Consider the following 25,530-nt stretch of genomic DNA (forward strand, 5'->3'; position numbering starts at 1 on the left):
GTTGTACAAATAAATGGTAAAAGCTGGGCTAGGCCATTCAGACAAATGTAATGTGGAAAAGAATACTGTAACAGTTCAATAATGAGGTAAAAATGAGTCACAAATATCAGCTGATCACACAAAAGCACATACATATTCATTGTCACTTGGCATAGAGACTTTATGTTTTCAAGTACATTTTAAAACTGAAAAATGATTGATAGTCTCAAATAACATTATGTAATTCCATTTATTATTAAAATTTCAACCAAAAATTCACAAAGTATAGCATTTGGTATCAAATATAATAAGACCACCTTTGATCTGTAAAAAAAATGATTTTGCCAATGTCATTGGATATTAATCCAGCCACACATTATAACTTGTATTTACATCTAATTTCTTGGCAGGTGACATGGCTATAAAGGTTAACCGAATATATTAATGATTGTCTTTAAGCTATGAAGCCTAAGGTTAAAAATTTTGACAAAGGATAAAAAATTTTGCAATGGAATTTACCTGAGAATGCCTGATGTCTTCTCTCAAGCTAAACATATTTCATTGATTCTGAAGTAAAATCTTCATGAACAAATCTTCACAGAGATCAATACCTTCTGAATCTAATATCATAACAATGCTAATGATGGATATGATTTTACGCTGAATTAATGATGTCGATGATGGCATTATTGAGGACTTTGATGGCCCATTGCCAACACAAAATATCTCTCATTAAAAAAATAACATCAAATGCTGCTTTCATACTCAGCATCCAGTTGTTATAGTATGGAAAAATATCGAATGTATATGTTTTCAAACAGATGACAACGTGTCTGGAGTTCCCCCATTGTATAAAAGATAAAAATCCACAATAGCACTTTTCATGGAAAAATGTAAAGGTATTATATCACTCATGGCTCAATTTCAATTATTTGTCCTTCATGTTCAATGATTTAACATTTTATTTTTTCAGCCATATTTTCCAACAGTCACTGCCAAATAATCATGCTGTCTTGGGATGATTCCGAAAGCAAAACACCAAGAAAACTGTGTATATAACAAATGCTACCGTAATGGCTATCAGAGCATACATGAAGATGTTCAGCTCTGGCTGCCTAAAACGATTTTTCCTTAGCCATTCTAAAACTTCTTCTTCTGTAGTTAAATCACCTGAAAAAATGGAAAATGGTAATAATAATTTCTTACACTATTGATGGGGAAACTGACATGATAACCATATCACACAGAGCATTACCTCGATATATACTGGGGAAACGTTTTCGGAAATATACAATGGCAGGCAACTTGGTAACTCCCCACTTGCGTGCATACCTTGCATCGGATATTTTTACAAACGTGATATCTAGATTGTCTGTTTCACTGTCTATCTTTTCTAATTCTGACAATACAACATCACACTCTGCACAGTTTTGTTCATCTGAAATATGATATCATATAATAAGTAAGATTTGGAGTTCATAAGAAAAAACTTGTTTCAGCAGTAATGCATTATTGGAAAATATAAATAATCTAAAAGGCATGACACTTACAAAAGTACACAGCCACAAAGTCATTCTCATCTAATAACTTATCTAACATTTTTCGATTCACTTCTTCAATCTCATTCTTTATTTCAAACACATCTTGAGATGTTAACCACTGAAGTATTTTGGTTTCATCCTGCAAGTCACCTGAGAAGTGAAAACAAGATTAGATTAGAAGAAAAACAACATGCTTGTGAATGATTAAGCACTTCACAGTGTATGTATTCCCCATAAAATTAATTATAGTCTCATGTAAAACAATTAAAGATAATGCATGAAAATATACACATAATACAATCCGATATCTAGAATCAAATTTACTCTTTTTCTCTTACATTTCCACATTAAGTGCTAGCAATGATAAAATTATGCAAAAAATGATATCTTATGTGCCACAAAACAACCGACAAATACCAGAAAAATACCCTGATTTAAATAGGCACATCATGTACATTATGAAATTCCCCATGGTCTTTAATGCTCAAATAAGGTAGCTAATCTACTAGATATGTACATGATGCTTTGGCACTGAAGTCATTATGCTACTCATGAGTTGGTCATTTACCATCATAAAATAATGCTGTCCTCTTCCTGAAGTATGCTAGGCAAGGGAAGTTGACGATATTATACCTAGCAGCAGCATCTGGATCATCTATCTTCACAAAGTCAATGCCTGAAAGAATTTTTGGAAAAAATGGCATCACCACAAAACATTTTCAAAAAATTATAACAATATTATGCATTCAAAGATTTTGCAAGATAAAACGTGGAAAATTAATTTTTTAAATACGTATAACCTCCATAGGAGTAAATTATTACATAAAAACTTCATAGCTCTGGTGATATACACAGAAATGTTTGATTACCTACTTTCCATTAATAGCTATTTTATGAGAGACAGCTTGCATTCAAAACATCATGGAATGGTTTAAAATTTTACTGCATATTACTTAGGCCAGTTTTCATAGTTCTGTTTCATGTACGCATAGAGGCTATGCTACATTTTATGTGACAATTAGCGCATAAATACAAGGGAACTGTTATTTTGAGCTATTAAAGAAATCAAAGGGTAAAATTGAATTGAACAAGGATGGCAGGGCATATGTTTTCAAGTAATCGACTATCAGTACTGATCCTTATGCACCAAGAAATGGAAGAGTCACTTTTTATATTAATTTTCTAGGGTTGATGCTCACTCTAATACGTTAGAGCTCAACAGACACTATCCAATTATAAGTATGTATACCAATAGCCCAGACTTGCCAAACAGTGTCAACCAATCAAATAAATAGTATCACTTTAAATTCAAAGAGCCACCAACAGAATATGAATTACATATAAAAAATAGCTGTAATCAGAGCAAAAACTACCGATTAGATTTAAAAAAATTTCTAAGGTAATAAAAAGTTCAATTTTAGGTTACAGCATACCAAAAAGATCAGCTTCGCCATCAATTTCTTCTAATTTTGCCAATATTTCCTCACACTCAGGGCAGTCCTCATCATCTTGTTCATATGAAATGAAAAAATAAATAATGGACATAAAAACCAGCAATTTTATAGTAAAATTAGTGTTTACACTGTAATTTTCTACAAACAGTCATAGCTCATTTAAAAAAAACCTGAAGTCATACCTTCACAGAACAAAGTTGAAGACTGACAGTCAAAATTCTAATGTACATATATAACAATCTTCTCTGGGTTTGATGATCAAAGAGGATATTAATTTAAATTGCAATAAGAGCAAATAACAAATATTTGCCATGAAGGAAAAAATTGAAGCAGAGTAAACATGCATCCTTTTTTTACATAGGTATATATTTTTCCCATCATTCATGCTGGGCTTTTGTATTTTCAATTTTAAATGCACCACTCATAAAATCCATAAAAAATTCAAAATCAGATTTGCTATAGAGATCACAAGAGAGGAACTTGCACTGGAAAGGCAGAAAATTGCACCATTTCCTTCAACTGCATAGAAATATCTTTACACATGGAATTTACTTGATGGCAAGGACTTACACTAGTTTAAGGATGATAAAATTCATAGTCGAATTATCACAAGGTCGGCTCCCACTATGATAGAACTCCTTCTAGTGAAATTGCTCTGAGTGGACATACTCTTTCACCACAAACATGAAAGTCTGTGATACCAAAATGGACCACGACTAAGGATACCCTAAAGTGGTTTTACGGAAAGGAACTGACCCCCTTATCTCAAACTCAAATCTAATAATGAACTAAAACTCATTAGATTCAGCTATATTTCTATAGAAATAAAAAGAAATGAGAAATAGCTTACAGAAGAAGACTGCCAACAGAGCCGATTCATCAAGAAGCCGCTCCAGCATCCTCTCATTTACAGATTCAATCTCATCAGCTAGCTCCCGATTATTATCATCAATCAGCCATTCAAGAACGGAATCTTCATTTTGCATGTCTCCTGCAGAAGCATAGCATTTATTAAAACTGACCATAGATGACATCATAAATATATTCAGATAAAAACAGCATAAACAAATCAGGTCAAGAGAAATGCATTAATTCATATCGAAAAAATTGATATGAGATGAAATTCAGAGTACACTATAAACATGTAAACAATAAGAATATGATAAAAGATTAAAGACTTTCCCAGTGAACAATGTGGGTGCCATCAGTGATGCCAAACCGGAGAAAAATTTGTAAAAATGTCTATTTTTTTCAAATTTTTCTCTTAACCATGGGCAAATAGCAAGCTTTCAACAAGTTACACTTTTATTCCATTTTTTTAGAAAATTGAAATTCTTATTACACCAAATTTAAGTAATATGGCATTAAGAGTAGAAACCTTACTCAATGGTGGCAAAAGTGAGATGGGTTTTTATTCCTAAATTCATAGTTTCCAAAAGTCAGTGTTGATCAAAAATTCATAATACTAGCAATGATATTACATGCCTACTTGGGAGAGAGACTACAGCAGAATCCTGATTTAACGTTTTTCAGACGGGACAAAATTTAAAACTCTAAATGCGTAAAACACTAAATGAGGAAATAAATAGAATTTTTTCAGGTTTTAGGGTCTGTAATGATCAGAATGGCTTTCTATTAATAAGTAATATATTTTTTAGTCACTAAAAGGTGCCACACCAGTGGAGTAGCCAGGAGTGTCGTTTGGGGGGTCGAAAACCAGGGGGGCATGGGGGAAAAATTAAAAAAAGGTTAAAAAATAGAGGGTTTAAACTGATTTCAACACTTTTTATAATGGAAACAAGTTCATTTTTCAAAAAATCTTTTGTAAATATATGAACTTTCAACATTTTGTCTTCTTTTATGAAGAACCAAAGTACATAATTGAGTTCTCATATTTGGGTGGGGGAATTTCATACCCCACCCCCTTGCTACCCCACTGGTGCCATGTGCGGCAAGAAATTCATTGATTACATGTTCTTATCCCACTAAGACGGTTTCATAACAATTTTCAGGAAAGAGCTAGAAAAATTGGGGAGTAAAATAAAACAATGAGTACATTAAATTTAAGAAAATTATAATATACTTAAAAGAATTCTCATGCAGAATATTACTATGAACTTGATTCCATTTTTACTAGGGATGGGTCGAATAGTAGATTTCTCGAATTCGAATATCGAATTCGAATATCAAATCATTGCTCGAATATTCGAATACCTCGAATTTCGAATACCTCGAATACTAAACGATGAATGTGAAAATGTTTGACTAGGTCGCCTATGCAGCAGGAAACCCGAGATTTTGGCGAGTAATTGTGATTGCCTTTAAAGGATTCAAACAGGAATTTAGCTGATTAATGGAATATTTTAATTTTATGTAAACAATAGGGTAGTTTCCTTCATTAAAGAAAACGAAAGGCATTGATTGTGATTCGTTAACCACCATTGGTGTATTCATAATATACATATTATTTGGTTCTAGAAATACCGGTTTAGATTAATGGCGATGGTCAATTTTTTCCTCATTTGAAAAAGGCCAGATTGGCGCCCATGCGATGCCACTCCTCGTGACATCACAGGGACCTTGTTTATACACGAGAGGATAGCAGTTTTACATCGTCTGAGGTTACCAATGCATGCGTGAGGCACAGAGCTCAGGGAAACATGTCTTAATAATCACTTATTAAAACTGACTAAGTTCGGAAAGTTTTCTTCGTTTGATAAGGTATTAATAATCCTTATTTAAGCCAAGGGCTACATGCTAGCATGGTACTCGGCTACCTGCTAGCATCCTGCGTCGTATTAGCGCTCAGAGCCTCACCCCTAGGTCACCTCACTCGCGGCAGCGGGAAGCAGAACGACGTCACGCGGAGTTTTTCCCGGCAATCATACTTACTCGCGCGCTTGAAAATTTTCACTTTTAATTTAATCGCGAAAAATAGATATCGTCTTATAAAAATCTAAAAGCGTTAAATACGTACTCCAGGAGTACATATTAATATTTCGATTTAGGCAATAAAAAAATAATAGAAAAGCGCCCTATTTGAGCATTACGCCAAAATGCTAAGCCTCCGTCGTATTTCTTCGTCTGTCCGGCATTTATTTTCTTGCGTAAAATGCTTAAATAAAGTCAGAAATACGTCGTGTTTGGTCTTTTTCTTTTTTAAATTACGCGCACATTACCAATATTTCAATCCAATGAAGGTGTAATAATAATTGCCGAAAGTCATTGTTAGACACCTTTCGGGCTAGTAGATGACTCATGCAGCAGTTGACCTCCGGAAAGGGGGAAATTCGAAGCAGGTAGGTAGAAAAAGGTCAGTGGGTGAGAAAAGGGGGTGGGCGCGAGACCAATTTTATTTTTCTCGCGTAACTTGATATTATTTTCGAAGCTAAGGTCTTCGTAATACTATCCCTGCGCGAGCCGGGACCTTTTGTTTGACTTCGGAGAAGAGGAAATCGTCGGAGGGGGTGGGGCGAACGCTGAATGGAGGGGGATAGCGGATCGTGGGAAATGCGCCAATGTCACTATCTCACGGCACTGAGTTTCTCCCTATGGTGGTTTCATCTCCTGGGGAAGATTCAAAAGTGCCTGTAGTTATTAGCCACAAAGTGCACATGGTAAACACCTCGTCTTTTTTTTTATCAAAAGATGGATGCGGGAAAATGGTCAGTGGGGCAGAAAGAGTGAAGGGTGAAACGCGATTCTATTATTTTCCGGTAACTTGATATTTGTTCGAAGCTAAGGTCTTCGTAATACGATTCCTCCACGAGCTGGGACTTTTTTTTTATTTTGGAGAAGCGGAAATCGTGAGAGTGGCTGAGGCGAATGCTGAATGGAGGGGGATAGCGGATCGTGGGAAATACGACAATGTTGCTATCCCACGGCACTGAGGTTCTCCTGATGGGGGACACCTGGGATTTTCGGATTTTTTTTACCCGATCAATTTCGGTTCCCCGCGTCGAAATCTTTTCGCCGCTCTAACCCGCAAATTTGATGTAGTTCGTCAACTTGCATAAAACGGCGCTGCATGGACTAAAAGAATAGAGTTCTCTCCATTTTTCCGAGTCAGCTACGAACGACGTGCGAGCGACAGTGTATGACGCGAAATTCAAAGTATTCGAGGTATTCGAGACGGCACCTTTGGCATAACTATTCGAGATCTCGAATATCGAATACTTTCTAGTATTCGAGGTATTCGAGTATTCGCGGATACTATTCGCACATCTCTAATTTTTACTCATTTTTCAGTGGTCTCGATGAATTAAAAAAAACTTATTCCATGTATAAGAGTGACGTGTTGCTGAATATAGAAAGTCTAAAATAATATGAATATGTTTAATTCCCCAAAAATTCCTCGTCATTGCATCATTATAGATAAGTGAAATAAAGAGACATTAGAAGATCCTTAATCTGTAATTCTACGCTATGGAATATCTAGTTAACGGAGGGTTATCTCGAATTTTGCCAACTTAATGTATTGTGTTGCCTCAGCGAATGAGGGCCAAATGAACTGCTAAAAATCCTCACATTTTGCACTTAATGGATTCCGAGATCATCCTAAATAGGAGAATCTTATTTCGAGTATGCATACAAGTCGAAGGTGATTGAACTCGATGGTAAAACCAGATTTGCCGTCACATATCCACGGCCTCATGCAGGTGGAATGGAGCCCGGAGAAGTTGTTTATGCAGTGCACTGATCACCTTGAATCTGACTCACCTTGTTTCTTGCCAGTTATTAATAAAACATGGTTGGGCCTTGAGTAACAATTAGGTAACTCTGAGGAATGAAAAGATTTCATATTCAACAGAACTTGAGCTAATATGAAAAATTGTCACTGCCTCTGGAGTTTTGCAATTTTGTCAGAGTTACTATGTCGAAGTGAACCACCAAGGAATTCCTGCTGGATTTTCATATTTTCCGTGCTCATCGATTTTACCTTAATTATGCAGTGGTTTTTTTTCAGTGTGAGCAATTTATTTAGAGTCATGGACTGTGATACAGTTGTCAAAAGTCTGATTGCCATTGTCTTTTGACATATAAATAGTAGCAGATCTTTGAATCGACATCGATTATAGCCATCTGCATGTCGCGTTTGGGCTCCAGGATATCTAAATACAATGTAATATGATGTTTTTCCACAGAGAAAGAATGCTCTCACCCACCATCATGTCAGGGAAAACACTTCCTCGGTTCTTTTACAGTTCATCTAGAGAAACTGACCTTTCTTTCTCTTCTTTTAACCCTTAAGAAGTCGCATCTGGTCTACATGACTTGAGAAGTTTCTTTAATGAATAAAACAAGCATTCAATTATATATATTAACAATATGCATCCCATGTAATCTCATAACGTACTCTTCTCTTTCTTTCCATGCCATTTTGTGTACGGATATTGTATATGTTATAATGTTTATTGTGTATGTTTATGTATTGTTATATATTAAGTATTGTGTATAATTTATTATTTTAACCCAGCGTGAGTATTTTCATCTTGAAAAATACTGCTCTATGACACGTCATGAGCGTTTGTGATACAGTTTTGATATATGAAAACAGTACTTGCAAATTATCAATTAAAATATGCATTAAACCACTGAAACTTATGGAAAATCAATATGAAATGCTTTACATAGTTTCAGTTTCTTATTACTTAAACCCAGATTTATTTCTAATTATATTACCATTATAACTTTAGAGTTCGATTTCTAGATCAATATGACCAGACGAGAGTAGTTCCATAACTTTATCTCATGTGACTAATAAGGAATAAAGGAGCCGTTTGAGGATAAAAATCCCAATGAATTCAATAGCACCCATGGATTTCATAAGGTCTACACGTAACATTAATCATACCATCATACAGAAGTGGGTTTCCATTTCTAAAATATACCAAAGCTGGGAATGTTTTAATTGAGTAACGCCTCGCCAATTGAGGATCTTGGATTTTCACCATGTGGATTCCATAGAGATCACATTCATCATCTATATTCTCCAATCCTTCCAGGATTTGTTCACAGGTTTTACACTGAAGCTTATCTGAAATGGACAAAGTCTAAAGAAATAATATGACCATCTAATGCAATAAATGCATCAATGTATCCCTTGGTTGCGGTGCTTACAGAAATACACAGCCAGATACTGAGTTTCTTCCACCATTGTTTCCAACATGTTGCGAGTCACTAGCTCGATCCTTTCCTCAGTCTTCTGTGTTATGAGCCACTGCAACACTTCCTCTTCTTCCAAGAGATCACCTATATTAACGATCATAGAAAGATTCCATGAATTGCATGATATACCATATCCTTCAAGCATTGAATAGCATTCCAATCAAGCTATTGGATACATTACGAAATGGAAATGGTACAACCATTTTCTCACGACACTTTCAAGTGTATTAGATGATTTTGCGAAGAAATTGGAGATTAGAGGAAGAATATCAGCATGGGTAGGGCTTTGCATTTAAGAAATTAAGGATAGACAGTATGAAGCAGAATGCATGACATAAAAGAGCCCACTTGGCGAGGGCCCAACCCTAATTTTCATAGAATGATGATAAAAATGGTAAAAGCCATTATTTTGATACTTAAAATCAACAAGATATTGATCTTTATTTTGGAAGATAACTTACCTTCAAACACATTTGGTAATTGGCCTTCAAAGTATACTAATGAAGGAAACTCAGATATTCCAAAATCTTCAGCAACTTTAATGTCCTGTTGGTAAAAAAAAAGGAATTTGATTTAATTTTCACACAGTCAAATATATTTACTTGATTTCTAATTTATTAAAAGGACGATACTAAGTATTTGGTATAACAAGGAATGGAGGGCTACATCATATTGTAGAATCTCCTCTTTGCAAATTTCTAAGGATCCTCAAAATGACACTTAAATGTATTTTCATAAGTCATCCTCGTAAACACGAGAGGCCACAGTTGGGCTATGCAGAGGGTTTCAGCTTGCAAGAGCATTTCACAATGAATGAGGCTTTGTAGCAACATGCATGCAGCAGTAATCAATGAAAATAGTTATACCTTTGAGGATGGGATGGGAGGGGGGCACATCAATGTAAGGTTAAGTTACTTTCGCTTTTGTTCATCTACTTTCCATGTACAGAGAGAAAACAAATGGCTATAACTTTATTAAAGGAGTGTGTCCCACTGTAATATCCTATTATTTTTCACTTTTCTGCACCACATTTTCATCAATATGTTCTCTCTCCTACTCTAAAAAATATCTTTCATGAGTTTTTCACAGCTCCATAAACCAGAGTAACCTTCAAGATCATTTTGGTCGGCACCCCTATTGTAAATCCTTCCCAATAACCAGCCCCTTCAGAGGATTCAGATGAAAATGTCCATGAGTGGTGGATCTGGTCTCTCGCAGAGCATAACCCCGCAAGATGGAAGGGCTGAGTTATAAAGTGTGGATACTCCTAGCCAGGGAACGGGTTTCCTGGTGATTAGGCATTTCACATGACGAGGAAGTATTCATGGGTTGCAGGTCACACAATATGTAGTATCTCTCATTGCAAAAAAAAACCATTTTTTGCATTTTTCTCTGCTCCTTCAACTACAGAAATTCCAGAACTAAAACCAAAACATGGAGGTATAGAATCCACATTGTATGCACCAAATCTCATTTCTATGGCTCAAAACTTGAGAGAGAAAAGAAACTATGCAAACAGAATTACTGACACCATCTGATGTATGTACTAAAAAATTAATAAATATATGTATGTGTATACCATTAGAGTATTTACATATTGTAAGTACTATGATAGCTTTCTAAGCTCGCTCTAAGACTGCAGACATTTCAAACCTTATAAATTTTCCTTAATTCAGGGAGGCCAAGCCCCCTGGATCCCCTAACATAAGCCTCTAGTATGCGCATAGGGGGCCTATTGCTTTGGCATAAAACAGAAAGTCTAACGCTGCCAGAAAAATGTGACTGGTGCGTGGCTAATGGGCATTTGTGATTCTATTCAGCTCCCTTGCTTTGAATGCACTTCAAACAGATCTAATAAATTCAAAATAAGGCACTGAGTAAGAAAATACCATTGGTGAGGACCTTTTGCCCAAAAATCAGCAACGCTGACTTGCACATTAGGGCGGATCGCAAAAATCGATTTTTTTCAAATCCATCTGGCCCAATGAAAAAAAGTTGTGGGACCGATCAAAAATAAGGCCTGAAAAATTTGAGACCTCTACGTGAACCCCTGACCCTCGCTCAAATGCAATTTAGGGGGGGAAGGTCAAAATTCGAAAAATATAATATTTTATGGTCATTCCCTATAGATTTTGCCGAGGTACTGCTCTTCTAGGGCAAATATTTCGTGCATTTTGACGTATCTGCCACCGTTTAGCCACAAAATGCCTAATTTGAGTCCGCGCCCGCGAAGAAAATATTACAACGCCCGCGCAGCGTCGCGGATACGAGAGCTGCTAGCCGATCCCCTCCCCTCCCCGCTCGGTTCTCCCCCTCCCATGCCTCGAATGAAGCAAAATTCATCCCGCGTGGGCTGCTAGGAGGGCGTTTATCTTTGATAATATAAATCGGAAGATGGTAGAAGGTAAAAAACGGTGCGTAGCGGTAGTCCCTTAGTCCCTTATTAGGCGCCTCGTCGGCGTTAAACAAATCGATGTTACCAACTTTTAGAGAAGTGATGAAATATTTTTAGATCTGCGAACGCAGGAAAGGAGCCTGCGGTCTATGAAGACGCCTCTCGAGTGGCTATAAAGGTGTGCGAACTATGGTGACGCGCTTCCCTTCCATTATGAATGTGACTAAATGGATTTAGCGGTACCACAGGAAGTACTATAACTTACGGAAAATTAGAATAGGCCAAAAACAGGGTTTTATTGAAGTATAAAACTCAAACAATTTAAAAGGAACATTTTTAATTATGCGATATTTTTGCATGTAAGTGCAAGGAGGAGCATAAGTTTCCCCCAATGAAGTAGTTTGAAAGACAAGCTGACGAAAAGAAAGATGATGACTGCTGGATTGAATCCTAAAGAAACTCGACACCTGAGGAAAAAAAGGGAATAATCGGAGATCGATGAGTCAACATCGTCAATTCTTGTACGGGAAAATAGTATCAAAAATTTTCTTCATCAATTCATTCGAAGAAAATGAAATTAGCCGATTTGTATCTCTACTTTCCTCATAAAATAAACATTAAGGACTATAAACTCAATTTGGAACTTCTTCGGGGAAAATGCGTCTGCCAACTATGATAGAGGTATATGCAAGATCCAAGCAACAGCAATGATCGTTCCCGCAACTTTTGCCGACGCAAAAGTCATAACTTCGTAAGATACATCAAAGCTAGTGTACCAGAATCACTTACGTACACAGAAAAAGATGCTGCCTACTGACAAATCGCTGTCGAGTTTACAAAATTATCCGAATATTAAGAAAATGTTCATCAGATTTAATACAAGCCTATGCTCATCTTCACCAGTGGAAAGACTATTTTCACTTGCTGGGTTTATCCATTCCCCTGTGAGGGGATCTCTGTCAGACAAGCTTTTTGAAAAACTTGTATTCCTCAAGGGGAATAATTCATTCATAGAGAGCAACATTTGATAATTTTTATATTGAAAAATCTCAAATGTGTATGTGTGTGTTAGAATTTTTATGTTTATTTATGTGTTAGAACTTTTTAAAAGATGTCTTCGTTTCCTTACAAGTGTATTTTGTATTTTAAAAAGTATTTAAAATACTATTTTGTATTTTGTATTTCAAATACCGAAGTCCAAGGTATTTGGTATTTTGCATTTCAAATACATTTTGTGCAGTATTTTGTATTTCAAATACTCCTCGGCCTGTATTTTGTCCAGCCCTGCCTACTGTGGATAAGAAAAGAGAGGTTTCATCAAAGGGCTCCATTTTATTGGAACAAAAGACTACACTCTTGTCTGATGAAAAAAGGGAAGAGGACTTATCAATACAAGTTTAGAGGGAAATGTGTGGTGTTACTTGAAGAAACAGGGTCCCACTTTTGGAGGTTTGCCTCCCCCGTCGGAGGATTAGCAAAAGTTATAAAATCTGCGATTATTTTATAATCTTCATCATCCCTTTGCTATAAGCATAATTCCAACATCCCTTGCAGTGTGGGTAAACTCATCTCAGGATTTCCACCGGGTTAATTTTTCCATAATGGCCAACATTTCAATCTCCGACACGGGGCTCATCCTAAGAGATAAATTTTGTTGAATCCCGAGAAGAGTTTTTTACCCACATCATTCGTCGGGAAAGCATTAAATCCGTATTTCATCCCTTACAGTGGTCTATTTGCTAATTGCACTATGCTGACTTGGATATGCGACATAAACATTGGGAGGGTAATCTAGGGACCCCATTTGCGACGCTGCAAGGATGCGTTTGGCGACAAATCCGAGATTTTTTTAATTGCTGGATTTTAATATCGACGTAAAGGACTACACGCTGATGATATATTGGAGAGAGACTCAGGTTCCTTCGGCTATATCTGAGATTAGCGCTGTGGAAATTAAAAATCTATTAGTGAACGTTCAAATTTGAAGTTAAATATTATTTTTATTATACATGCGGATGAGATATTCGTGAAAGAATTCACCAAAACTTTGTTGACAGCAGCAAAAGACAAGGAATTATATAAGAAATACAGACTGGAAAGCAGATAATTGAGTAATTCTTTCGTGATTGTTCCTCACCGGAAGATGCTGAAAGCCAAGGGGTCCACGGAAACATCAAATATTAGTAAGACTAACGAAGAAAGACGCACTTGGTGTGAATTTTGGTGCATTTGGGGCGTGGAAGAGGCGAGCGGGGAGGGGACGCGAGCGGCCTTCACCCAAAATCCATTTAGACACAGCTGTCGGACAACACAGGAATAGAAGTGCATATCCTAAGTTCCCACACCTCCATTGCCACTCGAGAGGCGTCTTCATAGACCGCAGGCTCCTTTCCTGCGTTCGCAGATCTAAAAATATTTCATCACTTCTCTAAAAGTTGGTAACATCGATTTGTTTAACGCCGACGAGGCGCCTAATAAGGGACTAAGGGACTACCGCTACGCACCGTTTTTTACCTTCTACCATCTTCCGATTTATATTATCAAAGATAAACGCCCTCCTAGCAGCCCACGCGGGATGAATTTTGCTTCATTCGAGGCATGGGAGGGGGAGAACCGAGCGGGGAGGGGAGGGGATCGGCTAGCAGCTCTCGTATCCGCGACGCTGCGCGGGCGTTGTAATATTTTCTTCGCGGGCGCGGACTCAAATTAGGCATTTTGTGGCTAAACGGTGGCAGATACGTCAAAATGCACGAAATATTTGCCCTAGAAGAGCAGTACCTCGGCAAAATCTATAGGGAATGACCATAAAATATTATATTTTTCGAATTTTGACCTTCCCCCCCTAAATTGCATTTGAGCGAGGGTCAGGGGTTCACGTAGAGGTCTCAAATTTTTCAGGCCTTATTTTTGATCGGTCCCACAACTTTTTTTCATTGGGCCAGATGGATTTGAAAAAAATCGATTTTTGCGATCCGCCCTATTGCACATGCTTATACATGCCAATCATTCACTACATAACATGTGGAAGTACAACAAGATCACCAAATTTATTCAATAATCTACAAATAAGACTGAGATCGCACCTGTGATTAAAATACAACAATTAATCCTAGTCTGGAAAAGTTCAATTGAAATTTATAAACAAAAAGGATGGTTATCAATGTGCCTAACCACTTTTACATGCATATTAATAGATAAAAATAAGGCTATTATTTAGTTGGAATAGAATTTAAAGCTCCTAGAATCTCTCAAGTGCATTCCCAAGCAAACTGCAATGATGAGCATGTGATAATATTATTAAAACTGCATCAGAAATCTCTTGTGATTGTGGTAGCCCGTAGGTAGCATACTCCAAACATCAAGGGTTCTATTCCACCCTACGGCTGCTTTTTTGCAGTCATTTTTATTTTACAGCTTTCAAATTTTCCACTTTGTGGCTAAAACGTCAAATGAAGAAGAATTTGGGAGGAAGAAGCAGGTTAGCAGCTGGTCATTAGTATTATTTCAAGAGTAATACAGAGTGGCACCTGTATTGCCGGAACCTTCAAGAGGATGGGGAAAGTTACGAGAAACCTCACCTAGAATGTTCGACAAGGTATGTATATTTTTAGAGGCCAAATATAGTCACCAGCAGACCAGAGAGAGACTGAGGAATGAGAAGAGAACAAATGATTGGATTGTATTAGAAGCAATAAAGGAAGTTTTCACCTGATTCGTGAGTATAATTCTCGGCACCTTGCCTCACTCTGGGATAAGGAACTAAAAATTCTTTCCTTTATTGCTTCTATTACAATCCACTTGCTCATACTGTTATTGTTCCTACGTCTCTCTCCCATCTGTTGACTATACATAGCCTCTTTATATATTTATCCCTCCTAGAACATTCTAGGCAAGTGTTCTCAAAACTTCCCCCATCCTCTCAAAGGTTCCAGTAAGGATTGAGGGAAGAGCAAGGACGTTGCAGCGAGACCAAGCACTGGTTGAGTGCGGCCACAACAGCATATCTGGCATGCAGAAAATAAAAATTTGAGGTGAGCATCAAGTATGCTAATTCAGCACTGCAAAATAATGCTGCCCATTCATGCTGGCAGCTACTCATGTTCACTGGGATACATAGGCGGATCCAGGGGGGGGGGGGGGGGCACGGGGGCCCGGGCCCCCCCCCAGACCCTCAAAAATATGCAAGATTTTTAATACAGTCCCATTATCATTGCATTTTTTTTGTATTCCGAGGTATCCTTGTGCCCCACCCAGAACAAAATCCTGGATACGGCCTTGCTTGTGCCCCTCCCAGAAAAAAATCCTGGATCCGCCCCTGCTGGGATACTAATACATAAGCATGTCAATGACATTCGAGCATGTAATAATGGATAAATACTGTGTCATTTTTTTGGGCATCCCACCCCCGCTTTCCTCATAGATATCATAGACCTTTTTGCTGTATGAGATGAGTGAATAATCAAGAGAAATAAATTTCCCTAGTTGCAAGGTAGTATGTCTCACCATGGTTGGTATACACGTATTCCATCCCATTATGCACAAATATAAAAGACAAACACAGGAAAAAAGGTTAAATTTAGGAGTCAACTTCATTTCATGGTCAATATTTTTATAGTCCATGAATAGAAAGTACCTGTGTTTTGATAAATGTGATTCCATGACGATCACAATCATCATCAATGTTTTCTAATTCTTCAAGAATGGTGGAACACTGATCACATTCATTGGCAGTATCTGAAATATCAAATGCATTGCATGAATTGTGGTTTGAAATTTTAAAAAGTCAATACGAATTGAGGAAAAAGGAAAATGAAATATTTCAGTAGTTTTCTTTATGCAAAACTGATGCATATATGTATACTCAGAGTTCAACAGAAAGAGTAAAATTATTAATACTAAAAATTACATCAACTGATATCTAAGGATGATGCAAATGATTCTTCAATAGCACTCATTCACTTGGAAAAGTATTCCCATGAGTGGTAAAAATAATTTCATCCTCAAAAACATACATTCAAACAAGTACGAAAATTATATCCTCAGTCTTTTGCTAGCTTAACTAGCAACAAAATGAAAACTAATACCATAACAATGTAAAATTGTAAAGGAATATTATACACATACATATACAATAATATTGTCCATGCTGTTTGCAGTCAAAATTCTAAGGAGAGAATTCATGCAAACTTCTAACAAAGGATGTAGTCCAAACAAAGTGCCAGGGCATTAGCATGTACAGAGTTCATCAATTTATCTGATCTATGAGATCACACAGAAAAAAATATAAAATATATCAATCTTATTATTCTTGAATTCACAAAATTTATCGCAGCAATCATTGGCAAATTATGGTTTCCTGGGAGATCTTAGCCTCACAAGTCTCAATTGCGCTAACAGAGAAAAATTGATTTCTTGAAACTGGATTCTAAAAAACTAAATGCAATGAAAAAATAATCTGAAATACCCGTGGTTATTCCATTGCCGTCTCCAGGTTAATTACTTTCTGAAAAGTGCCTCAAGTTAAAAATAAGTACATACATGGATACTTCAACATTGACTAGCCCACTGAAATAGTAGCATAAATGAATAATAACGATGAAATATTTTAATTTATATTACTTATAACTTCAGGCTTTATCATCTAAAACTTGTCCTTAATGGAAAATGAAAGAATAATACATTTTAAGATTTACTTAAAAATTTTAATTAGCTTAACCCATATGATGAGTTTCATAGCATAGTAACCTATGATGATGTAATCATGCTATGAAACCAGGGTTTTGCCACTTAAAATTCATAAGAGAACCTTGTATTATTTTATTTTCCATATTGTAATCAAAAATATATTTTTCGGCTAGGATTTATGAAGAAAACATGGTTTAATTAAATCAATACTGCTGAAAAAATGAAGATGTGTGTCATGAGGCATATATGTACGTTAAAATGCAAAAATGCAAAGAATATCAATCTATAGAGGAATAAATGTTGAACAAATATGCATGTTAATAAATATGAACAATGGCCCATCTGCAATTACCTAGTTTTCACTTTATTCCGCAAATGCTTCAGCATTTAATTTTCAAATACACCGGGATTTAAAATTGCGGAACTGAAATGACCTTAAGGTCTCCACCCTAAAGTGGAACTACATAATTGTCAAATGTGTTTTGAAATGCAGTGTGATAGCATGCACAATACTCAAAAGTATCAATTCATACACTTTAAATTCAAATGTTGAAGTTTAATACCCAGGAATTCTCTGATTAGGGTACAACCTTGGATCTAGCGTACTAAAAGCATTCACTGAATCTACTCAAACAAGAACAGTATTTCTTACCTGATATTAATCACATAAACTGACAGTACTACAACCAATGTAAGATACACCAAATCAAGACATGTGAACAGTTGACCTGACCCTGTTTCATTATTTATATCAAAAAGAGATTATAATTATTTTCCAGCAGCTCCAATCAGTTTTAACAGCCAATTGAATAAACCTGATAACTTTTTACAAGAAGAAATTATTTTTAGATAAATATGAAACGTATTTGTGATACAATACAGTCAAGATTATCCCACAAGGTAATCATTGCATCAGCACAGTAAATAATATTATCAATAGTACGAATCAGACTCTGAAATACAGCTGATGCAAGCAAGTAGGAGAATGAAAAGTATGGTAGCTGAAGGGATTTTGCTCATCAGCTGCATTCCATGCATAACCTAGCTCACATTCTGAATTTATTTGAAAGCAAAAATCAAATAAGGAGCATTTAAATCAATAATTACATAAAAATTAATTGTTTCTCATGACTGAAAATTCTTAAATGTGCCTAGCTAACTCTTCATCAATTTCTACTTTTACATAGGAGGCACATTTTGTCCTCATGACAACATGCTTGCAATCCACAGTGCTGCGGCTAATTACCAAATGGCATGCTCTAAATTTACTCATAGACCTACTTCAACATGATATCTATTGACAAGCTTGCAACTAATGTTTACTGAGTTACATCCTTTATTATCCACGGATACATAATATGTTAGAAGACAAAATATTTCTCATTGTGATTCAAAATGTGCAGTGATGTACCTTCAATATTAATGGCCTACGAACACTAATCTAAAACTGAATTTCCCCCACACATGAATGTCTTGAATTTACATGAGTACAAATGAGTGGTGTCTCGACGAATTTCAGGTTGCATTTTGGTATGAAAACACACAAAAACATTCGTGACCAAAGGTAGGGAAAACAAATATCTGGTCTGGCTAACTGGAAACAATGGAGTGGATCACAAATGTCCAAATATTCTACCAACTAAGCTCTATAGGGGTAAGATACACAGATCTCGAATGAAATGATACCCTTAGCTGCCCCTTCAGGTTTAGGGCATTCTGGATGGTGATCTTCAGCATGGCTTGCATTTTCAGCCTCTTTTGCATGGCCATGCTTACGTCTGTGTCTGGCGTTACATATTTGGCAAACTGTCTCGTTCCCTATGGATTTAACATTGAGATATGCATAAATATAACCATTGCACCTTGTGATAAATTGAATCAGAGGGAAAATTCTTCTGTACCACTGAAACATAGCTATAATTGGAAAGTACAATACAAAGCCTAATAAACAATAAATCAGTTTTATAAGCCAACTATGAGCCTCTACAGCAACAAAAAATGTATATTAGTGTTTACACTTAATTTTATTAGTATATCAAATCTCCAAAATAAAATTATAATGGCATGTTAATATTTATGTATCATAGCGAGTGAATATTGGAATGGCAATGCCTGCATGGGTATATCCTTCAGGAAAAAAGCTGATATGAGCAATTGGTGATAACCTGTTTTCACATCAGTTCAACTTGAATCCACTTTGTTCTAGCTTGGCTACAACTCACCTGTCTTGTGTACCCCTAAGGTATACGACATGCTGCTGGTTTACAGGTGCAACAAGGTGATGGACAACCAACTTCCAAACATTCATAAGTAAATAGAGGGTGCCGTGAGGTGAGGTTATACAGGCACCTCACATTTCGCTGGTGTAAATTTGCGAGGCCCTTTTATCCTGAATACAGGCAACACACTATGCATATAGAGATACTCAGTAGCCAAGCCTAACTGAACTAATGCGAGTTGTATTCAAGAAGAACAGAAGTTAAGAGATCATCAAAGGCTGCTCATATCCACTGCTTTTCCCCTAAACGATTTTCATTTATTGAACCTATTAACTCACCACAAAATTCAGACTACTGTGATCTTCCTAGCAAGAAGATACCAGCTATTAGCAAAGAAAACCTTTATGTGTAATTTGCAAAATTTATAACTCCCCCCTAAAAATCCATTCACCATGCTTATTATTTTAGAAGCTAGCTATAAAATACCAAATATGAAAATATATAATCGGGCAAAAATTCATAATTACTCAGCAAAGACATCTCCAAGCCATATTTACATGATGGTATTGAAAAAGCGGGAGCTCAATAGTATGAAGGGACCCAAGGTTTATATTTAACAATTATACATGTAAATTCATAAAATATCGACCACAAAGCAAATCAACTAAGAGTTATGGTACGATATATATTATCTTCATGAAATTTCATTCAAGAAAAAATGTCAAAAATAGAACTATTCCATAGAGCAACAAATTTTAGCAACCCATGACATTTAATAACTAATGAAATTCAAACAATCCAGCCAAATTGTGCGATGCTTGATTTAATCTCTATAAAGAAAACAATGCTTATTAGACCTTAACTCAACTTGCTATCATATATTTCAATATAGTCTAGCATATGTAATTATTGACTGAAACATGTTAAGACTGATCATTTTTCCAATTGGACAAAATTAAACCTTAGATGCTCAAGGTGCTGATATATCAGCTTTCTGTTTTCACCTTTAAATACCCAAGATGCCAATATATCTGCTGTGCGTTTAATCCCAAGTAAAAATTTATTCTTTGAATTAGTTTCACATTTATACTGTTGATTCTATAAATATTTATCACTCCTAATAAACTGATATTTCTTCAATGATATTCAGAGTTCTGTATAAACATAAGAATTAGTCTCTTCTTCAAATTCCTGACAGCTCTTGAATTGGGCATAAACTTTCTGGGAGTGAAAATAGAAATTGCCATGAATGCAAAAGGGTTCATGCAAGCATAGCCATTCAAATGATCACACCATAAAAATTTAAATCAAATGTACCACCATTATTTCCCATTTGAGGAAGCATTATGACTATCAGAAGCTATTGACACTTATATCAGAGCAACTCATAAAGGCCAAAATCAATTTCTGGCATTAGGAAGCATTAGCTACAGCAAAACTTAGTCTTGTATTAAATAAAATGAATAAAGACGTAAGTACATACATTCACTTACAAAAATAAACTGCAACAGCATCTGAGTTCCGAATAGCTTTGAGTAGGTCTTGTCCTTCCAATGCTTCAATTACGTCACCAGACGGGTCTTTCTGCACAAGAAGCCACTCAAGGATTCGGTTTTCATCATACAGATCACCTGAAATATACAGGCATGATGAAGGTTGGCATTAAAAAGATGAAAAATTAGAAAAAAATTTTCGTTAAAATATTTAAATCATTAAAAATTTTTAAATATCCACAATATAAATGCAAGTACAGTAGATTCCGTTTAATGGGTCCACCGGTTACTTGGGGCAGCCGCTTAATTGGGGCAGATCCTGAAGAACAGAACCCAATAGAGGAATATCCCAGGGTATTCTCCGCTTAATTGGGACAGCATGCCACTTTATTGGGCCATGAGTCGGCGACATAGACTATATACTCGCGACTAAAGTAAAAATTTTTGTTTTCAGAATACTATTTTTTTTTCCTCCTTTGATTTACTCTTATTTTTCACAAATGTACCTATTTTTGCCCTATTTTGAAATCTCTTGTTGTTATACTATCCGCAGGAGGATAGGACTTTTCTTTGATAGGACTTAGTAAAAGACATTCATTCAGCGTCGCCAGAGGCTGTGAAAAATATTTTTAGCTAAATTGTTATAATTCTTAAAAATGATAATAAATTAACTAAACTCGCTGATTTATTAATTAAATTAATAGTTTAATAAACGTATGTTGCATAATAAACATTCTTTAGTCTTCTTTCTACCATTTCAAAATTTTTTATGCCCATATACAAGAGAGTGTGCCTAATTAGGGCAGCCGCTTAATTGGGACAAAGTGCACAAGTCCTGATATGTCCCAATTAACCGGAATCTACTGTACATACTATATTCAGAATAATGACTGAGTTTACCAAAAGAATTTATAACACATCAGTGGGAGATTTAGGGGGAGTCACAGAGATCGTGATCCTCCCAAATTTTATCAAAAATTTTTAACTTTTATTAGTTTAATAATTTTCATACCCTTAAATGTCTAAAATTGTTCACATTCATCTGTTGTTAAGAATAAAAATGGAATTTTGGGTGCTAAAATACATAAAAAATGGAAATTTTAAAAACTTTCACACAGGATAACGCCCTCTCTCCTAGGGGGGGTATTCTGTATTCCCTAGACACAGGTCATGACCCCCCAAATTTGATGCTGAATCCACCACAGCTACAAATAATATAATGGTTGAATGGAAATAATATGATTGAATGGCAAAAGAATGATTGAAGCATGTACAAGTAAAAAATATCCAAAAGATCTTGTCATTAAATGATTGCTTGATGGATCAAGAAACTATACTTGATTCATTTTCTTTATAATTGTGATATATTTAGTTGAACAATTCATGACTCACATGCCCCATATGATATGTAGCAGACTTACCAGCATAAATTACAGGCTCTTTGGATCCCATTTTGAAGAAAAGCACAGCTGGCAACGCAAAAACGCCATATTTTTTGGCTAGATGCTTATCATCAATTTTCACAAAATTGATTCCTGCCGCATCAGCTTCATCATCAATGTGCTCCAGTTCAGCCAATACGCGGTCACACTGTTTGCAGTCAGCGCCATCTAAATACAAATAGATAGCCAAGGTCAGAGATATAAAATAAACCTAAAACATTGACTTCTTTCAGGGACATAAAACTCGTAAATCGTTCATCAACTTGGCGGAAAACAGAAGTACGTATTAGTCTAAACCGTAAGAAGTAAAGTTGAGTCAAAAACCCCAATTAGAGTCCAATTATAGTATGCTCTGGTCACCGGTATGAATAAAATATCATATGACAATAAAATCAGGCTAATTCCAGCAAATTTTAAGATTTTAATCAGATCTAAATTCATAAAGAGAAATTGTTAGAATGGGATTATTGCGGCACAATAAACAAAGAACAGTCAGAATTCACTACTTTGTGAATATTTAAAATACTTTTTTACTTTTAATTTTACTCCAAAGATGAGTTGAGAAAGCTTGTGTGTGACTTCGTTAAGTTATCATCGTGGCTAGTCCCAGTATATTTAAATTAAAGCAAGGTAATTTGTGTAGACAGAACATAAATTTTACCACTTAGTTGGGGGACAGTCAAATTTTTAGTGAAACAAAAATGCTGCATGAAAGCTAAATTCAATACCCACTACTTAATTTCTCCAATGAATGATCATGCAGTCTCTCAAGTGAATTTAAAAAAATGCAGTACTCACAGAAAAATACAGCCACATAATCTGAATTGGCTTTAATTTTTGCAAACATTTTTTCATTCACTCTTTCTATGTGATCTGTCAGTTCCATGTTTTCTGGGTTTGTAAGCCAATCTAAAACCTCTTCTTCATCATCAATATCACCTAAACAGAAAAAATATCAAGGTCAATGAAGGATAAAATCTTTCAAAACCAGACAGAAATATTAATTTAACCTACCATCATAGTTGATGGATTTTCCTTTCCTAAAATATGTTATTCCAGGTGGCTTCCGGAATCCATATTTTTTAGCCATTAAAAGATCACTGGTTTTCACAATTTTAATGCCATACTCAGATGCTTCGTCATCTATCAACTCAATATGACGCAGTATTCTGGGACTATCAGGATTTTCTTCATCATCTGAACAGAGGTAAAAAGTTAAATATCACACCACCAGTAAATGCAATGTCTCTCATCATCATCCAGTCATCACACCCTGAGTCATTACTTACAGAAAACCACTGCCAAAAACTCTTTGGTTTCAATGTACTTAAAAAGTTTGTCCCGTCCAATTTCCTCAATGCTTTCATCATTCTTTTGCATTATCATCCAACTGAGGACGCTCCCCTCATCTGTAAGGCTGCCTATAAGTAGATTGTTACAATTCAGTTCAACTTAAAAAGTTACGAATACATAGAATAACATTGAATTTTCCGTCAGCTTCTCAAAGTTACACTGAGAAGAATTTTCAGTGTTGAGCATGGCAGCAGAGGTGAATGAGAGCATAATGATTCACAGTCATTAAACAAAGATTCTACACTACTTTACTCTATGAAGCATGTGTTGTGGGAAGGATAACAAAGTAAAAATATACCACGCTAAAACGCTACTATTCAACTGAAAAAGGTATAGTCATAGCAGATAAAAAACTGAATTCCTAAAAATGAAAATTAAAGTCAGTAATAAGTAAAGATCCAAAGTCTGAGCTAGTGTATTTGAACAAATTGAACAATATTACATTGGCTTTTCATTATATCCTCTACCAATAACATATTACCTTTTAAAAGAAATACAGCCTGAAAATTCAAAATTGTTTGTGGAGTATGTAACCACAAAATATTATAAAGAAAGCAGCAAATTCTTCTAGAGAAGCAGCTAACAACAGCTTGCCAACTGCAATATCTTAAACAAATTTAAGTTAATAACTAACAATAAATGTAACTGCTATTAAATTTTAAATGACTGCATCAATAAAACCTAAGCTCATAAAAACAATCAATTAGCTTTCATACATTTCCTGAAAATACAGACACTAAGTTCTACCTGGAATTAATAAAAATCTAAGGTAATATCTCAATTTCTCAGAATCAATAGCATTATAAACTTAAAGACTAAGAGTAAAACTTACAACTGGAGGTAGTTTCATGAAAAAATGCAATTATAAGAAAGTAAATATTGTGAAGACAGGTACTCCCATTCATTAAGAACAATAAGCTACTTATTCGCAATATCATCATTTAATACGGCAGCATTTTTTCAGAAACATTGATTATCACTCAAAGGTCAGAACCACAAATGTTTAATCTTGAACATTATCAAAAACAATCTTTTTACTTGAATATCCTTGGAATGTGGGAAGAAAATGACAAAACTGAAAATATTATACTAGGTAAACACATTTCAAAAATTAGATATTACAGTATAAATTAACATTAACTGAACTTCTCATTTGATTTTTCTTATCTCAGTTTATTGATATTCTTAATTCTCCCACAATTTTTTAAACTGCTAAGTGAAAACAACATTTACATCTTTACAATAATACCTCTTTTTGTGATGCCTCTAGCATTGATTATAAAATGAATACACGGCCTGTAGGACAAATTTTGAAAATGACAACTATTAGTCTCAAACAAAATACCTAAAAAAGATAATACCTAGACACCTCGAATGTTATCAACAGTTATGCTCCCCTTTGATGATTAAGAGATAAACTAGAAAGTTACTTAGTGTATAGAAATTGGAGGTGGAATACAAAGATGAGATATTGTTGTAGAAATGCAAATGTTGTAGCATTATCCATTACATTTGCATGCAATTATATTTTAGCAAGCTTTGGCAAGTAGACACTGCTAAAAATGTAAATTTTCGTAGTAATGGAAAGAAATAGAAGCTACACAGACACTTCACACACACCCACTTTCTTCCAGCGAGTCTCTATGCCCTTAAGGCAATTAGTGCAATATTACGAGTTATTCAAATAGCAAAGGTCAAAAGTCATGCAATACATTTGCAAGCCATTAGTCATAAAATAGCTAAGAATATCACTAGAAGACAACTTACCACATTTTGAAATATTTCACCTTGTCTGTAATGC

The 25,530-nt window shown here is 35.5% G+C and overlaps 1 protein-coding gene across 7 annotated transcripts in view; it reads right to left on the reverse strand.

Annotated features, from left to right (window-relative positions):
* Positions 1-210: 210 nt before the first annotated feature.
* LOC124171637 overlaps positions 211-25,530 on the reverse strand; it is a 152,845-nt gene continuing 127,525 nt past the window's right edge. For 5 of the 7 annotated variants that reach the window (XM_046550841.1, XM_046550845.1, XM_046550844.1 and 2 more), the window contains 16 exons: positions 23,666-23,797; positions 23,391-23,573; positions 23,175-23,315; positions 22,356-22,544; positions 20,935-21,072; positions 18,909-19,040; positions 16,171-16,271; positions 9,604-9,688; positions 9,095-9,226; positions 8,829-9,011; positions 3,825-3,965; positions 2,954-3,028; positions 2,089-2,196; positions 1,530-1,670; positions 1,235-1,417; positions 211-1,149 (listed from right to left, as the gene is read on the reverse strand). In XM_046550841.1, the coding sequence (XP_046406797.1) occupies positions 983-1,149; positions 1,235-1,417; positions 1,530-1,670; positions 2,089-2,196; positions 2,954-3,028; positions 3,825-3,965; positions 8,829-9,011; positions 9,095-9,226; positions 9,604-9,688; positions 16,171-16,271; positions 18,909-19,040; positions 20,935-21,072; positions 22,356-22,544; positions 23,175-23,315; positions 23,391-23,573; positions 23,666-23,797 (2,231 nt within the window). In that variant the 3' untranslated portion in view covers positions 211-982. Of the gene's footprint in view, positions 1,150-1,234; positions 1,418-1,529; positions 1,671-2,088; positions 2,197-2,953; positions 3,029-3,824; positions 3,966-8,828; positions 9,028-9,094; positions 9,227-9,603; positions 9,689-16,170; positions 16,272-18,908; positions 19,041-20,934; positions 21,073-22,355; positions 22,545-23,174; positions 23,316-23,390; positions 23,574-23,665; positions 23,798-25,530 lie in introns of those variants that run through there. The other 2 variants (XM_046550843.1, XM_046550846.1) reach the window with 2 other exon arrangements.

Source organism: Ischnura elegans, chromosome X (genome assembly GCF_921293095.1).
Source record: "Ischnura elegans chromosome X, ioIscEleg1.1, whole genome shotgun sequence".
Lineage (NCBI taxonomy): Eukaryota > Metazoa > Arthropoda > Insecta > Odonata > Coenagrionidae > Ischnura > Ischnura elegans.